The 18087-nt window shown below is 41.3% G+C and overlaps 1 protein-coding gene across 1 annotated transcript in view; it reads right to left on the bottom strand.

Annotated features, from left to right (window-relative positions):
- Window positions 1-18087, bottom strand: part of ARFGEF1 (ARF guanine nucleotide exchange factor 1) — a 1069199-nt gene that overhangs the window by 710151 nt on the left and 340961 nt on the right. Inside the window, exon 8 of the mRNA XM_085605493.1 lies at window positions 4059-4234. Coding sequence (XP_085461619.1) covers window positions 4059-4234 — 176 coding nt within the window. The remainder of the gene's footprint in view (window positions 1-4058; window positions 4235-18087) is intronic.

The raw sequence follows: 18087 nt of genomic DNA, 5'->3' as shown, positions 1-18087 counted from the left end.
CCATTGTTTGGGTTCTTCTGTAATGTGAGCAGTGCACAAAATGGCACTGCTGAATAGTAGTCACTGATGCTGTGATTTATGTACGAAACGTCTTTCTGATGGTCTGATTCTCTGAATTCTTTTTAGGAAAGAAGACATAGTTCTTACATCCAAGCACGAGGTTGCTTGTCCAGTAGGGTGGCCATTGCCACAGTTTTACCTGATTACTGTACTTGGATTTTTGAGTACTATTTTTCACGATTCCATGCACTAAATGTTTCTATCCTGCAGTAGCCTTTATCTCCACTACATCTAGGTCCTGAAGAAAGCCGGGTCAGTTGACCAATTCGGCTGAAACATGTCGACTTAGCCAGGAAATAGTAAATGTTTTCAAGACTATTTGTTTTTTTAAATATGACACCTGGACAATTCCTAATAAACATACTTTTTGCCCAGGTAGCCATTTTTAACTCACATTTACACTAGAGCACTGCACATCACTAGGGTCTCCATAATTTGTACATACACCTTGGCAGGAGCCCCCTTTTTCTTAGGAGTATCAAGTTAGGCACCCAGCAGGGCCTGTTGGCTCGAATCTGTGGCCCCCGACCTTGAGCTCCTAGAGTCTCAGATGATGAAGCTCCGCCAGTAAGGGTGGGCTGATGGACTCTTAACTCCTGCTAGGCAATGAGCAAACTATCTGAGGAGGTTTTTCTAAAATTCTTTCACAGCGTCTAGTGGCTTGCTGTTCTTTATGAACGGACTGAGCATCTCCCGTTAGTTGTTGAGTGGCATAGAGTATGCATGATGTGGTAGCACACTACCATAAGAGACAACACATTTTCAATTGAAATGACTATTACATTTGCACATACTTTTACTACTAAAACTATACAGCGCACAAATGATAATGTGTAGAAATGGATGGCATCACCTAATGTACTGATTTATTTTGATTGTATTAAAATATTTGTTTCCACCACAGTACAGATTTACAAAAAATGTACTTCATTTGTGCTTTCCTAATTCTGATATATTCTGAAATGTTCGCACAGTTCATTTATAGACATTTAATTGTTGTTTTGTGCTAGAAAAAAACCTTTCCTTTCCCACCGCCAGTATTCAGCAAGATTGTAACACGGATCTTCTCACTTTGGAGTCAGTGAAACAAAAGTAAACCCCAAGTTCCCTTGGAAAACAGAGCATGCCATCAGACCTCTGTCTTTGAATGCACAGCAAATGTGACAAGAACAAAATTTAAAGGCCTCTTTACAGAAAGCGAGCACTCATGGAAGAATACAGTAAACAGACTATGCTACACGGGGGAGGGGCAAAGACAAGCTGGTTAGCCTAAATCATATAAAGCCAGCAAATAGAAAGCAAGAGAATGTGAATTATAAAGCCAATGGTAAGAATTAGGCAGAATGCATTTCCAGGTAAGCTTTCAGAATGTACCCAAGAAGACTTTTCGCAACCAGACAGCTGTGGTAGGCTTCAACCTAAAAAAACGATCCAAAGGCAAATTATTCCAAGATACCTAGTACAAGTTTGCTGCAGGAAAAAGGTACCAATTATATGTCACAAGACTAAGTGAGATTGCAAAATTCAAATTTTAAACCCTTGAAGGCAATTAAGAAATTGCACTTCCCCCAAATGGGAGGAAAAAGTAAAAAGATAATTTATCTCAGTTCGAAAATAATTCGATTTTTGAGAGGTGAAACAAGTTATTCTAAATTTAAAGTGGTCAGCAGGCTCTACAATCCTTAGTGAGGAGAAGAAGACAACAAGTACTATGGGTGTATTTGAGTTATGAGTATGTGAACGATAAAAGGACAACATTGTATATAGGAAAGAATATAAAGAAGACAAGGCCATGAAAATTATCCAAGTCATTCGGTAGGGATGACATGAATTCCACAGGTGAAGGTTTCTCAAAGTGTGGGTCAGGACCTCAGAGAGGTGAAATAGGCATCACAGTAGTCACATAAACATTAGTATAACAATCTGCATATCTTTGCAAATATGCCGTGTGTGTGTGTGTGTGTGTATATAAATATATATATATATATATACATACATACACACAGTTAACAAAATGTATTCACACCACTAACATGTGATCAAGACCTTGTGTCGAAACGCGTTGGTGTAAGTGGTGTGAACACATTTTGTTAACTAGGATATCCTGGAGTGCGGTATCCATTTGTTTGATGATATTGACCACGGGCCTGATTCCATCAGTTTTGCCGGCACCGGCTGTGAGTGCTTTGGGAGCTGGAATAGTTTTGGTTTTCGATATATATACATCTATATATCCACACAGACATCTATACATATATATATATACATATATCCAGTACTTGAAATGGGAAGATAGAAGAACAGGTACTCTGTACCAGAGTACCTGCTAGTTTCTGAAAAGTGCTGGTACTCTCCAATTAAAATTATTATGTTTCTCTTGAGCAGTGCAGGTACTCTCCCTCCCAAAATAAATAAGTGGCGGTACATATATGTGGTTATAATTTGAAGCTGGTAACCATTGAAAAAGCATTTTTTGGCTTGCTAATAACTTTTGCGCCGTATGACATATCTTCACAAAAATTACCCTCCCAAAAAGTTAATTCACTTCAGCTTTGTCCTGGAAAGTTTTGGGGTACGCAGTTAAGGAGGGTCCGAAAAAAAATGGGATACTCAAAACACAGTTTCTCCATGCAATTTCGATAGGGATTTTTTAACAGCGCTACAGCCCCAACGGCTGAATCAAATTACACCAAATTTGCCAGAAAGCTAAATCTTTACCCAGAAAGCGTACGTTTTGTGATTTGGTGTAGATCTGGAAAAATAGTTTTTGAAAAATTAAAGTTCAAAACTTATGTATACCTGGATGGTTGGGTTCACAGGACTCCCAGGAGTGTCCCACTAACACGCAACTTTAAATAATAGAGCAGTGTGATTGGCCAAGAGGGTCTCTTTTCCAGTCAGCTTTCTTGCTCCTGAGAGTCGCACTGGAATTCGCACTCATACTGCCTGGCTGCAACATGAGGAGAAATGGCCCTGTACCCTGAAAATATATATTTTTTTTTAAAGTATAAGGGAGCAGTGTACAGGTACCCTGATCCCCTGGACTTTGTAGGGAGGTGTCCGGGATAACGTTGGGCCAATTTAGTTTTTGGGTTGCTGTGATCCTGCGGGACTATTATAGAAGTTAGTAGGACTCCCCTGTTCCAGCAAGAGTCCCACAGGAGCGTAGGGCCGCGCTGACTCTGTTGAGAGTCCTGCGAGATGGGGAAATAATTTTTTCGTTTCAGAAAAGGGGGAGGCATGAGTGTCTGTGGTGGGGAGGCCGCATACAGGCGGTTGCAAACCGTGTCTAGCCCATGCCTTGTACAGCCAAGTGCCATGCGTAGTGGGGGTGAGGGGAGGCATAGTTATGCAAGGTAATAACATATTACTTTAAGTGGGAAAAACAACTTAGAAATTCAGTGGGAGAAAAAACAAAGGTGAAAGTGACGTTATAGTTTTGAACAGTAATAATATCTTACTTTGGATTAAAAACTCAGAAATTGACAGAAAAAAAACTTAGGTTAAAGTGACTTTTTTTTAAGGTATAGTAGTATTATCTCACTTAGCATAAAAAAAGCTCAGAAGTTCTTTTAAAAAAAACAAAGGTTAAAGTGACATTTTAGTTAGGTGAAAATGTCAGTTAACACATAACATTTGAAACTACTGAAATTCACCATTTATAGTTATTTCAATAATAATAACAACACTGCACGGGGGGCGTGAGTCATTGTTACTGGAAATAACTTTAACCTTTGTTTTTTCAGTGGAAAAAAATAATATATATATATATATATATATATATATATATATATATATATATATATATATATATATATATATATATATATATATATATATATATATATATATATATATATATATATATATATATATAAATACATACACCTATAAGTGTGCATAAAAAATAAAGTGTAATTATTTCATTAGGTTGGCAACTACCATTTAATTTATGATAAATGTGGTCACGACACAAAAGTACTATAAACTGTCTGTACCTGAGTGTCGCTGGATGAGACAGACAACCGGTCATCGGGAAGTGATGGTGTGTATGTCATAGATATGGGGGTTCCTGGGATTCCATTAGCATGCACATTTTCACCATCACTGCCATCCTCTAAAGTGCTTATGGTACATTCAACACTTCCACTTATGGCAGCGGCATCTTCTAAATCTAAAAGTAAATACAGCATTATAAGGAAACATTAGTAATGAAAAGAGAATAGAGACCAGCAAATAATAAATTCGGGCACGATTACTGAAAAAAAAAAAAAATTACATGCAATATTTTTGTTCTTATAGATGCTAGATTTACAGAAATATTGAACTGCTAACTGCATGACGTTAATATAATTGTGTATTTACCTGCAGCAAAACAAATCGTACTTTCCTGACCTATATTCTGGTGTAATAGATATTCATGGCATGTTCTACTAACTCAGGAGATAAATGGCCTGTAAGGTGAACTGATCTCTTTTAGCTACAAGCTGTTTCAGTCTTGGGAAAGTCAGAATTGGAGGGTTAAGCTACTATCATCCACATGTCCTTTAAATATTCCCACAATGACTTGAGTATTACTTTGTGACAAATGTGAAGTCTACAAATAATCGAGCCACAATTCGTTTCATCTTCAATACTTGAAATATATAATCCATTTGGTACATTGAATAAAGCTGAGCACCACAAATTGACTGCAGGAACTTGTTGTATAATGTTTTCTTCATTCTTGTGGAATACATAAAGTAAATGTGAAATAATAAATGAAGAAATTTAAAAAGGTTACCCACTACTCAAAGTTTTAGATTCACTGATGTATTTACCCGAGGATACATTTGTGCTACATTCACAGAAACCGGTCCTAGGAAGCTTGTTTCCAGTCCAGGGAAGGCATGGTTTGGCAGTTCGGGCTGGACTGTTCCCATGAGGCACAGGGTCAGACTGATTTGCATATGGCCATGTCTGAACTGGGGTGGCAGAGTGGGCTAAAGAACGGTGGTGGATCAAACCCAGATCTGTTGACTGGGTGTGAGTGTTTGATTGGTTCTGATGCTCCGTCCATCACCACCCCCTTTTGTACTGCTTTGTTCGCCATAAGTTGGCAGGGTATGCTCAGACGTGAGTCCCTTGCTCACTTTGCCACTGGATTCAAGCAAGCCTGGCTGAAGACGGCTGAAATGCCAGAAACCGGTCCTAGGAAGCTTGTTTCCAGTCCAGGGAAGGCATGGCTTGGCAGTTTGGGCTGGACTGTTCCCATGAGGCACAGGGTCAGACTGATTTGCATATGGCCATGTCTGAACTGGGGTGGCAGAGTGGGCTAAAGAACGGTGATGGATCCAACCCAGATCTGTTGACTGGGTGTGAGTGTTTGATTGGTTCTGATGCTCCGTCCATCACCACCCCCTTTTGTACCACATTCACAAATGATGGCATTGAAACCTAACAGGAAAACTACTTTTTTGGAAGATCAACACTACCAAACCTAGATCCAATTCTACAAGATTAAGTAGTGGCATATATGCTAGCATATATGCACTTATAGGTCTAGTCTATGCAATCTTCAAATCTGCTCCACCAGGTCAGTCTACCAGCAATGCTTAACCTAACTAGTCTCTCTAACCAGACCGTGGTTATTCCACCAGGGCATATCCAAGTAAGGGAAGTTGTCTCATTGTCTCGTCTGCCCCAGTACAAAATATCCCGTGAAGGTGAAGAAGCATTAGCACACATTGTTCAGGATTTGATCAAAGTAGGGATAGTGGAAGAAGTCCCCTGTATACTTGCAATAGCCCAATCCTTCCTATTTTGAAAAAAGATACTGACACTAAAAGTTATAGATACAATATTGATTAGCGAGACGTTAATAAAATTGTAGTGCCCCAATATCCGGTAGTTTCTGATATCACAATGCTTCTCACTATGATCCCTTCCACTGCTACTACATTTTCAGTGATTGACTTGAAGAATGCATTCTTCTCAATGCCCATTCACCCTGAAAGACGTTTTCTGTTTGGATTCACATTGAAAAATAGATCCTTCCGGTTCTGCAGAGCTCCACACGGCTATACAGAGAGTCCTAGCATTTACAGTCATGCATTAAAAAGGCAGCTTGATTCCTTTCCTGTACCAAAGGGAGTGGCCATTATCCAATATGTCGATGATATTTTGTTAGCTGAAGATACTCCTGAGCAGTGTGAAGAAGGAACACTGTTATTGTTATCATTGCTTGCCTCCCATAATCACGAAGTCTCGCGAAAGAAATTGCAATTATGTAGACAGCAGGTTACCTATTTAGTCACCTCCTGTCTAAGGAGGGACGTGCACTCACACCAGACCACATTCAGACCATTTTAGATACTCCTGTGCCCCATACTCAGAAGGATGTCCGTGCACTGATTGGCCTCACTTCTTTTTGTAGGCAGTGGATCCCCAGTTTTTCGCACATTATTAAACCTTAGTTGGCCCTTTTGACTAAAGACACTCAGATACCCCTCCCATGGACTACTGAATGTCAGAATGCTTCCAACAGTTACGCCAAGCTCTTTGCTCTGCACCAGTATTAGGTACTGCAGACTATACTAAAGCTTTAACACTCTATGTCCACGAAAGGGAAGATTGTGCCCTCTCGGTTTTAACACAGACACACAGCGATAAACAACGCCTGTGCGCATATTTTTCAGCTGTCCTTGACCTAGTCGCTCGCGCCCTGCCTGGATGTTTCCGAGCGGTGGCAGCAACGGCTGTATCTATACGCAAGAGTGAAGGAATAGTTTTGTCACAAAAACTGCTTGTGTAAGTACCCCATTCAGTTGATGCTTTGCTAAATCAAACGAAAACACAGCATTTGACTAGTGCTCGTTTGACAGGATATGAATTGACACTTTTGGCCCCTCATATCACATTGAAAAGATGTTTGACATGAAACCCAACTACACTATTACCATTTCCATCTACTCAGTCTCAGTCGCAAGAGTTACATGATTGTATATTCCTCACTGAACAGCAAACAAAGGGGTGCGTTGACCTACAAGATACACCTCTCTCTAGTGTTGATGGGGAGTTATGGGTTGATGGCTCATGTTTAAAATTACCTGATGGCACTACATCTGCTGCCTATGCTATCACGACACTTCAGACAGTAGTTGAGACAGCTCGCATCCCACAGAAGTCGGCCCAAGCGGCCGAACTGATTGCACTGACGAGAGCATGTGAGCTTAGTACAGACTTAACATTTTTACCGACAGCCAGTACGCTTTCGGGGTGGCACACAATTTTGATCAATTGTGGAAAGAAAGGAGCTTCCTCACCTCACATGGGACACAGATAGTGCGTGGAGAATTAGTGCATAATCTTCTTACTGCCCTAACCTATCCTAAGAAAGTGGTAATTGTTAAGTGTAGTGCACACAAGAAAGTGACGGATAAAATAGGAGCAGGTAACACCTTTGCGGATCACACAGCCCGTGAGACCGCAATGCAGCGAAGTACTACATCTATGTATGTGGTGAAGTCACAAGCTGAACGTTGGCATGATGCCAGGCAGGAAGTGCTGGACATGCAACAATCTGCCTCTGTTAACGAACTAGACCAATGATCTAAGGAGGGAAAACTGGATGATGAGGGCTGCTGGAGGAATAAAGATATGACCAAATGGAAGTTACCCACAGCATACTTATATCCTTTGATTCACATGGGCCGGTACATGTTGGTACATCCTCAATGGCAAAACAACGTATGCAGGTTTTGGATCATCCTGATATTGCCGGCACTGCTAAAAAGATAGTCCAGTCTTGTCTGGTCTGTCTCCAGTACAATTCTGGAAAGGGAACGCAAACTCCAACAGGAGGGTTTGCGACACCAACTGCACCTTTTGAGGTCCTGCAAATAGATTATTCAGTTTGAGCGCTGTAATAATCTAAAATAGGTCCTAGAAGTGGTTTGTGCCTTCAGTAAATGGGTGGAGGCGTATGCTACGAAGAATAATACAGCTCTCACGACAGCGAAAGTTCTCCTAAAGGAATTCTTTCCTCGATTCAACATGTGTTTGGTCCTATGGAGTAACAACGGACCTCATTTCATTGGGCAAGTTGTAGAATATGTCATGAAAGGGTTGGGGATTTAGCAGAAATTTCATGCCTCTTTTCACCCACAATCAGCAGGCCTGGTGGAGCGTTATAACTCCGCCCTGAAATTGAAATTGGCTAAAATACAGGCTTCCTCGTCTTTGAAATGGCCTGATGCACTGCCCCTAGCCTTGCTTTCTATCAGATCAATACCACATACACGATCTGGCCTTTCACTATATGAGATTGTCTTCGACAGGCCCATGAATATTTGGGAGTCCCCAAGCTTCGCCCTATACATGATGTTCCCCAAATGTTGATGAGTGACCATTTGTCCCAGTTAACTGACAGTTTGTCTTCTATTTATCAGCCGGTACGGGAAGCCCTTCCAGACAGGTCGCAGGGTGAAGGCCACGATCTGCGGCCTGGCGATTTCGTGCTGACGAAATAGTTTCAACTGACAAATTCTTTGGCATCTCAGTGGCGTGGCCCAGAGCAGGTCCTCCTTGCTACCAGAACTGCAGTGAGAGTGACCAACTGGAAGAAATGGGTCCATGCCAGACATTGGCCAAAAAATCCGCATGCCGTCATGAGCCCTGCTGCGTTGACAGATCACCGCGACATCCTGGTCACTCCTTGGAGTAGAGCAGATGTCCGAGAGTAGATGAGCAGCGTCACCTAAAGGGCCTGAGGAAGTCTTCCCGGACCACACGATCCAAGCTGCATCTAGATATCTGCTTCGATCCAGGAAGAAAGACACTTCATCGCAGAAAGAGACTGTTTGAGCCACTGTCCTGGGTGGTTAAAGACTGGCTACAAAGAAGGGTAGTCTTTTACTGACTACTCATCTCAACGTTAGTGAAAAAACCAACGCCTGCCCAGGACCTTAGGGCACCATCTGTTTTGTTGTTTGCCGATGAGATGAAGATGCCTGAAGAGAAGAAATCGAATGCTGCAAAACTCTGTAGCAAATGCACAATGTTCAGCACTGGACTAACTGACTGCTGTCATCATTGCTATGATAATGTGGGTTGTGGAGGAAGTAACTCCGTCTCGAAACTTACTGTCTGCTACTACTCCTATCCCCACAGAACATTATTACGCCACTCTTCCCTATCATGAAAAGAAGCACCTTATGTCATATCTCAATCACACTTTCATAGAAATGTTGCATCATACTCATAATGCTACAAACATAACCAACTGCTTGGTTAGTGGAATGATGCCAGCCCATCAGAAGAAGGGAGGAACACCTTTCATTCCCTTGCCATTCTCTCATAATGGCTCCTGTATGGCCTGGTTCGCACTGTTGTGGGCCTCTGAAATCAGTAATATCACTCTAGCTGATGTAGGAGGACTTAATGCGCGATTAAACCAGGTTTGTTACCCCGATGAGGAAGGGGACCCATAAGCCAAAGGGTCTGTATGGGAAATGGAGGAGTATCGCAAAGGAGATTCCGCCACAAGCTATGTTTTCCCCAACACTCGAACGGCCATGGGTAACGGGCCTCCTGTTATCGCTGTTACTAGAGCCCGAGCAAATCTTTGTGTGAGCAGTTTTGGCAGCATACCAGTGGGAAAAAGTGACTGTACTACAGTATTGAATACCACTGGAACGAACAATAGCAATTTTCTATCCTCACACAACACTTATTTCATTTGTGGAAGTAAAGGTTACTACCATCTACCAATTGGATGGTCTGGAATATGCTATGTGTCCTTCTTGCATCCTGTGTTTGTAGCACTTTCGTCTTATCATAAAGATTAAAAATTGTTTAATGACATTTTCTTGAACTGATTCAAAAGAACTATAAATAATGATGAAGTGGATCAAACTGACACGGCATTACAGCAATATGTTGATTTTAATTTGGGACTCTTTTTCTTTGTTGGTGCGGCTTTGAACAGAAGGAAAATTAGACGCTTCACCCGTGTAGTAGAAGCTGTGACTAATCAAACAGCAATGGCTCTTGGAATATTACAGAAGAACTCCAAATTACGAGAATTGGGACTTTGCAAAATAGAATGGTTCTAGATGTAATCTTATCTGATCGAGTTGGAGCATGTCGCATTATCGGGAGTAGCTGTTGCGTGTTCATCCCTGACCACGCCCGTCTGTTTATGATGCCATTTCCAAAATGCATAAAATAGTCACTGAGATACATCAAGACTCAGGAACATGGACTTGGACTGGTTGGTTCCGGAGCATATTTTCTGTATGGGGTCTGAAAATATTGTCGGCCTTGTTCATAATTATCGCAATTCTCTTCTCTTGTTGTTTATGTATTCAATGTGGGCCAATGCTCTGTTCCCTCTGTATTTCCACTTGTACTACTTGTGTACCGTCTAAAACGAATGTCCAAAATGCAAATGCCCGTTTAGCAATAGAACGAGAAATCTGTGAAATGATGTTAATTGACATTCATGATGTGTATTCTAACTCTTTGAAGAAATAAGAAAGTGTATTAGCTTATGCTAAAAGGGTTGTCTGTGGAAACGTGAAATATTTTCATTAGCATAAGCAACAGTCATTTTGGCTGTGGTGTCCATTTCGGTTTCTTCGTAATTATTTCGTCCTCTGCTGTTCGCCTTTTCACTCTGCTTGTGTCATCTATTTTAGTTGACCTCCTGACATGGCTAAGTAGTGTATGTGCTGTGGATTTGTAGCTGCCAGTGCACCTGGTCTTAGATGTTATCTGTTGACTGTTTACTGCTGCCATAAGCATTCCTGCTCCTCCTCCCTATTTGCTGACGAAGTAGTCATCTATCTCCCCTTGTTTGCTGATAGCTATTTCTAAACTTGTTCTTTCCATTTCTGTCCACATGCCTACATTGCAACAAAACTGTATAAAAGGACGATGGTTTGTGAATCCAGTGAACCTCCTCCTACAACACTTGAGAATGTTGTGTGGACGTGGTCCCGCTCATAAGTGATTAATAAACTTGTTATTTTATTTCAACTCCAGTGCCAATCTCTTTTTGATTATCTTTGGACCTGTGGACAAGAGGGTGACCCTGGAAAGTGTGCTCACTTCTGAGTACATTTCCACAGTTGGCACCCAGCACGTGGGGCCCCATCGGACTTTTGAGTACATTTCCACACTGGAATGTTAAAACAGAGTGTTTCTAAACAAATATCAAAAGTATATAGCAAGAAAGGATCCTGTTTAACTTTCAATGGTGTTTGAAGACTTTTCCAGGGACCTGCATCTACAAATAGTTGATATGGACCCTTCTATAATTGAACATTGCCTTAGAGGAAATACTGTCTACAGATTCATATTATGTGGATGGGATAGAACTCACATAAACTAATTTTGATAAGATGCCTTAAAAACTGAGAGATCACTAGGTCCTGGTGGTCTTGCAGCCAATTTGGGCTATATACATACAGATGATGGAACTCTTTTACCTATGGATCTTTACCAGAAAGCATGCATCCATTTGAGACCATGCTAAATTCCCCAAAAAGACCAAGACTCTGCCCCATGTAATTCTTAACAAACAGGTGCTTTAATTAATTTAGACAATATATTTTATGCCAAATTCCGATCAACAAAATTCAAATATATTATAATAACTTAGTTCATGAGGTTAACAAGGTTTTTTTTGTTTTAATGAAGGAGTGTTTCTAACAAAACTGCTCACTCCAGAATAGTATTTAGCTGGAAATTGATAGCCCCCAATAAAGCTTTTGATCCCATCTCGCAGGAAGAGCTGTGGAAGGCTTTAAAATTCCTGCAAATAAGGGACAATAGATTGAAATGACCCAGCTACTATGCAGTAATTCAATATATTGAATGTATAGCTCCCCTGTTTACAGACTGGATTTTGTTAAGAGAGGAACCCAAGTAGGTTGTTGGCTTTTGCTACGTAAACTTTTGTTAGCTAAGTCGCCCCTAACTCATGCAATCAATATCATAATAATTAGGAAACCAACTGGTATAGTAGGAACAATATTGTCTTGTACTGTATGCAGGCAATTGGCTTATTTAATAAAGAAATACAAATGTGGAGAGGTACAAATCTTGAAACCTGGACCAAGATTTGGTATAAGGGACAGGATTAGAAATTACAAGAAGTAAAAAACAAATATATTCACTCTCCAACAACTTTTAAAAGCTGAAACAATGATCTACAATCTTTATTTACTGAAGACCTGGTTACTTTGGTATTTTTAAAGGTCTAATTTAGCAGACTTCGCTCACATTAACTATACTGAACTAATAACTAAAACCAAATTCAAATTGGATGTGTGTTTGAAAGTAAAGAGTCACTTATACGAGTTTGCCAATTTTGTGAGCAACCATCTGTATCACGCTTTCATAAAAAGACTAAGCTATGTGAAGGCAAACTTTCTGAAAGAAGTGAAAACTGCTTTTGTACCTAAAAACACCGTCAATACACAAAGGTAGCTTTTCTTTTCCATATTTATTTCTTACTGGTATGTAATTTAGATTTTATGGCAAGGGACGGAGCTCAATATTATGCATGTTCACAGTGCCCTGCACTGTTTTGAAATAATAATTGTTAAACACAGAATCTGTTGCCCAATGTGCTGCAGCTAGAGTACTTCCAAAACTTCCTTTTAGCACCTCTTGCCAAATATGCCCCAAATTTAGAAATAAAAATTCCTGCGTTTTTCATGACCTCTTTAACCCACCTAGCTAAATTGTGACTGGAAAAAGGCTTATAAGGATATCGGAATGAAAGCAACAATTGTGAATCTCCTTGACCCCTTAAACCTGCGGTCCTCTTCTCATATTCCTTCAGACACCCTACTACACATAACGTACTATTTTCCTCCATGTTAGGGTAAATAAATAGTTCTGGACACGGTCTTAGTTCTTTTCCTAATAGAGAAACACACTCCCTCTGGTAGCTAACTCCTCAAAGAAACCTCCAATACCCTAATGCCCAAAATTCTTCAAAAAGAAATCAAACAAATTAGCATAGCCAACTTTAACGATAATTGTCTACATTCATGAGCTCAGCCTCACTCAAATTTGCCAACTCTTTCAAGACCAAATCAACATCCCAAAGAGATGAATACCACGGACCAAGAGGTATCTGAAGCGTACATTACTTATCAAACTTTTCACTACATTGTGTTGACCAACAGGTAAACTGTTCAGTAACTCATGCCCTGCTGAAATTGCTGACCTGTTTTAATGCACTGAACTATAGGAACTACCATCTAAAAATATCTCTGTCACAAAATTTACAACACTTACCACAGATCCCTCTCAAAACAGCAATGTACCCATCTCTTCCATGCCAATTTGTGAGCCTTTGTTGTACGTGAGGCCGTGAATCCTTAATAAGCTTTGTAGCATCTGATGATAAGCCTGACACTTGCTAAACTCTCCTGAAATTATAAATCCCATTAACTTGCAATTGACGCTGTGGCACCAGTTCGTGACACTCACCCACAGGATTCACTAACAGTTATGAATTTCCTGGTAGAAGCACTGGATCATCTAGCAACAAATCCATGACATCTGGGATGGGCAAAAAGATGCGACCAGCACTAATTCTGCCTAATCTCTGCTCACCTTCACCACTACTCTCCGAGAAATGGTGGAAAAGTATAATTGTGTGCTCTTTCCCAATGTTACAGGAACGCATCTACCGTCTCTGCCTCGGGGTACGACTTCCAACTGTAAAACTGCTGAATTTGAGAATGTAATCTCCTAAAACCCATTTTTTTATAAAATATGGTATTAGGCATAGAGGCAAGCAATTACATTATTGATTGACATGAGATTTCTTCATGTGACATGTGCCATGGAGCAATTTTTGTTGTCTGTCAATACCTTTTCACAGTCAATCTGAGACAAATTTATTAACTTGGGTGGAGTTCTTCTTTTAACTTATTATAATAATAATAATAATAATAATAATAATATGAAATTTATAATGCGCTCAGCTTACCCGGGGGCATCCCGGCGCAACAGACCAGAAGGAGAGACTCAGCTAATCACTACTATGGAAACAAGTGGGTCTTAAGAAGTTTCCTGAATGGTAGGATCTTAGGCTCTGAGCGAATCTTGAGGGGCAGAGAGTTCCAAAGAGAGGCCACTTGCACAGAGAAACGCCTGCCCCCAGAACGAGCTCTTCTTACTCTCGCTAACTGCAAAAGGTGTTTTTGGTCCGAGCGCAGCAGACGTGGGGGTTTGTAAGGACGGGCCATGTTAGCAAGGATGGGGGGGCCTTTGCCACGTAAAATTTTGTGGGCTGTACATAGCGCTTTAAATTTCACCCGCTCCTTCACGGGGAGCCAGTGAAGCGCTTTGAGGGCCGGAGCAGCAGACTGCCTTCTGGGAACATCCATAAGGACTCTCGCAGCTGCGTTTTGCACCTGTTGGAGGGTTTTGAAGGTCGCTTCAGGAGCACCGAGAAACAGCGCATTCCCATAATCGAGCCTCGATAGAATCAGGCCACGTATCAACAGCTTCCTTGCTGGATCAGGAAGCAGAGGTAGCACCTTTCGGGCTGATCTCAGTAAACCAAAGCAAACCCCTGCGGTCTTCCTGGCATGAGTCCTGAAGGACAGGTCTTCTTCCAACCATACTCCCAAGGACTTGATCTCCTTCTTGGGGGATGGTGGGTCACCAAGAGACCGGGGCCAGCAGCTCGCAATAATGGAGGGGCTGGAATTGCCCAGGAGCATCAGCTCGGTTTTACCTCCATTAAGCTTTAGGGCGGAGATAGACATCCAACGATAAACATTGGCAAGGCAGTCGTGTAACACCTCAGGTTGTTCCGCCAGCTGAGTGAGGCCCACCACCAGCTGAGTATCATCAGCGTAACTGACGATCTTCACCCCTGAAGGGGCGACCACTCTTTCAAGTGGAGTCATATATATATTAAATAGGGTAGGGCTCAGCGATGAGCCCTGCGGGACTCCACATTGAAGAGGGATTAGGGCAGATTGCTCTGACCCTTCCCAGACTTGGTAGAAACGGTCAGAAAGAAAAGATCCCAACCATTTCAGGGCCGTCCCTGAGACACCTACCTCTGACAGACGTTGGAGGAGCACCTGATGACTCACGGTGTCAAAGGCAGCACTCAAGTCCAGGAGGATCACTGCCACTGACCCTCCTGTATCTAGAGTGCTCCTTGCCTCCTCCACTACTGCCAGCAAGGCAGTGTCTGTTCCATGGCCGGGGCGGAAACCAGTCTGGGAATCTCCTAGCAGGTGGTTAGACTCAAGATGGTGAGAGAGCTGACGGTTGATGTTTTAGAGTGTATATATATATTACCTACTGGCGGTTGCCAGTAGGTAGTTATAGTTAGGACCGTGTTTCCATAGGAAATCCGCAACATTCTATTTTGAATAACTTTGGCGCCGATTGACGAATCCTGGCGAAATTTCTTTATATATATATATATATATATATATATATATATATATATATATATATTTAGTTTTTTTATTTGCTGGATGAGTTGTGTTTTTATTGTATTTTATATCTGTATTTTATATCAAGTGTTTGTGCGGTATTTTAGTAACATATTGTATACCAAGAATTTGTTCAAAAGACTAAAGTCTAAATAAACATATGTTTTCACTACTACTTACTACTACTTGAGCATTTAATCTCCTCACAAACAAATCTATCTTGAATGGACCCCATATGTTCTCCAAAGCCTTGAACACTTCCCTGTTCAAGATCCAATCGTTGGAATGCCTCAGATTCCTCGAATCCAATCGGCAACTGTATTGCTCGAACCTGGAATGTTGCCTGCACCATGAAATTCTGGCTTAGACAAAAATGCCAAAAACTTTTGCTGAGTCTGCTAATGCCTTCGAGCTTAGACCTCCTAACTTGTTCACACATCTTACCACAGACACATTGTCCATCTTTAACGATACATAACATCTTGCACAGTCCTTGACAATACACCTCACAGTAAATGATCCTGCTAGTTGATATTTATATATTTTTCCCCTCTAAAGACCACTTCCCCCTGTTGCTATTAAACTACATCTCCCCCCTATCCTTGAAGACTGGCCTCTGATTATATCACCATGTCGGGGGCCTCGCCAAAAATAGCTCTTTCATTCCATGCCTCTAGATTTTTTATTCACCACTCTAATTCTACTTTCGTATCCCCACCTCAATCAAGCAATCAGGATTTTTAAAGCGCTGCAAATCAACCATGGGGGTGTCAAGGCACTGTAGTTGCTAGCTGCTACAAGGTGATCAGTTAATTCGAACATCTATCTGAATCTTCTGGGAATACCTCATCCCCCTACTAAGATACTTCACCTTCAACCTTTGCAATGCTCGGTAATGTAAAGGGGCTTGGAAAATTGCCTTAATTGACGCTGATAACAAACCCAAAATTCTCGCTATCTGCTGAAACGAAACCAAGCTGCCCTGTTCTCTCTGCGAATTTTCTGCTGGCAACTTCAAAACATATTCTAATGTCCGTATCTGATAAGCTAAAAATACCATCTTCTGATTTTAACTACAAACAGGATTTCTTCCTGTTCACAATGAAACATAGACTTACCAATACACCAACCGTTATGTCCATCTGCTCCTGCACCAGTTTCTTGCTCTCTGCCATGTTAAGAGTATTGTCCAGGTAAATTACCAAGTGGACCATTCTCGACCTCAGCCAAGCCATAATTGGTCTTATCTCTATTGTGAAACACCATGGAGCTGACATCAACCCAAATGGGAGGCAACAACCTCCACATCACTCCTTCCCACTGAAACCTCAGAAAATCCCTGCACTCCTGATGTACTGTGACCCTCAAACATGCATCTTTTAAATCCAGATGCGTCAGCTAATCTCCTTTTCTTAAAAGGTCCCTCAGTAAATGTATACCTTCCATCTTGAAATGATTGTGTTGCACCCAATCGTTCAATTCTTTCAAAGTTATCACTGGTCTCATTCTCTTCTGGTTTTTCTCCCCCAACAATATATTGCTGACAAACCCGCCTGAATCTCTCAGAAATCTGTCTGTAGCTCCCTTCCTTAAAAGCTCCTTTACTTCCTGACTTACAAATTTCGTTTGATCTTTTGTAAACTGTAAAGCCCTCTGCCTTCTCACTTGTACTGGTACTCTTACAAAGTCTATATGATAAACCAGAACGGTTTCTGAAACCCATGGGTTAGTTGTAATTTCCATCCATCTTTTCAAAAAGAGAGGGAGTCTGCCACCCATCTTTATTGGGGTACACAGAGGGTCTCTTTCCAGACATACCCCGTTGTTCTCTAGCCGTTGTGTCACCCCTGAACCTTCCTCTCTGCATTTGAGGATAAAATCCTACAGAGTAAAATCCAGAAGGTCTATAACCGTGCGAAAAGGACTCTCACATGATTCCAAATCCTCAGCCAGGAAAATGACCTTGCAATCTCTGGGCCCTCAAAAAACCTTTCTAATATCCTTTTAGTATGTTTTGAATGAAATTAGGTCCCAACATATCTTGCCTTTTTTTTTTACGAATTCTTCTCCAGAGAGCTACAGTTGGCCTCTTGCCCTTGCCCTCTACTTCAGCAGTTTTCGCTCTATTTACATGAGGATGCTTTTCCTCCGTTCTACACATAGGGCTCCATTGGAATTACCCAACAAGCAAACTGCCCTCTGCACCCATTGGCGCAACTCCGGAACATCAATATTTCTTTCCTTCAAATATGCTTCCTCACACATTAAATATCTTTGTTAAGGGCGCAAGCACATCTAACAGCCCTGACTACCTTTTAAGCCCTTATGCCTCCCTTTTCTAGGGCCACCCCCTGATTTGTTTAAAAATGCCATCATCTTGGGCTCCAGTTCTGTAGTGTAAGCAACTTCATTATGCTAATGATGGTCTTGGCATTCAGATTGTAAATGATTCCTTACTTCTTTAGGCATTTCACACCTAACCCACAACTCAACATATTCCACCACATGATCTGCCAGAATCCACTGTGGGGACAAAGGATGCTGGATCATGTGAGGATCAAAC

The sequence above is a fragment of the Triturus cristatus genome, chromosome 5_1 (assembly GCF_964204655.1).
Source record: "Triturus cristatus chromosome 5_1, aTriCri1.1, whole genome shotgun sequence".
NCBI classification, from domain to species: Eukaryota; Metazoa; Chordata; class Amphibia; order Caudata; family Salamandridae; genus Triturus; species Triturus cristatus.
The sequence above is the reverse complement of the archived record's forward strand: the minus strand, read 5'-3'. Positions and strand labels throughout refer to the sequence as shown.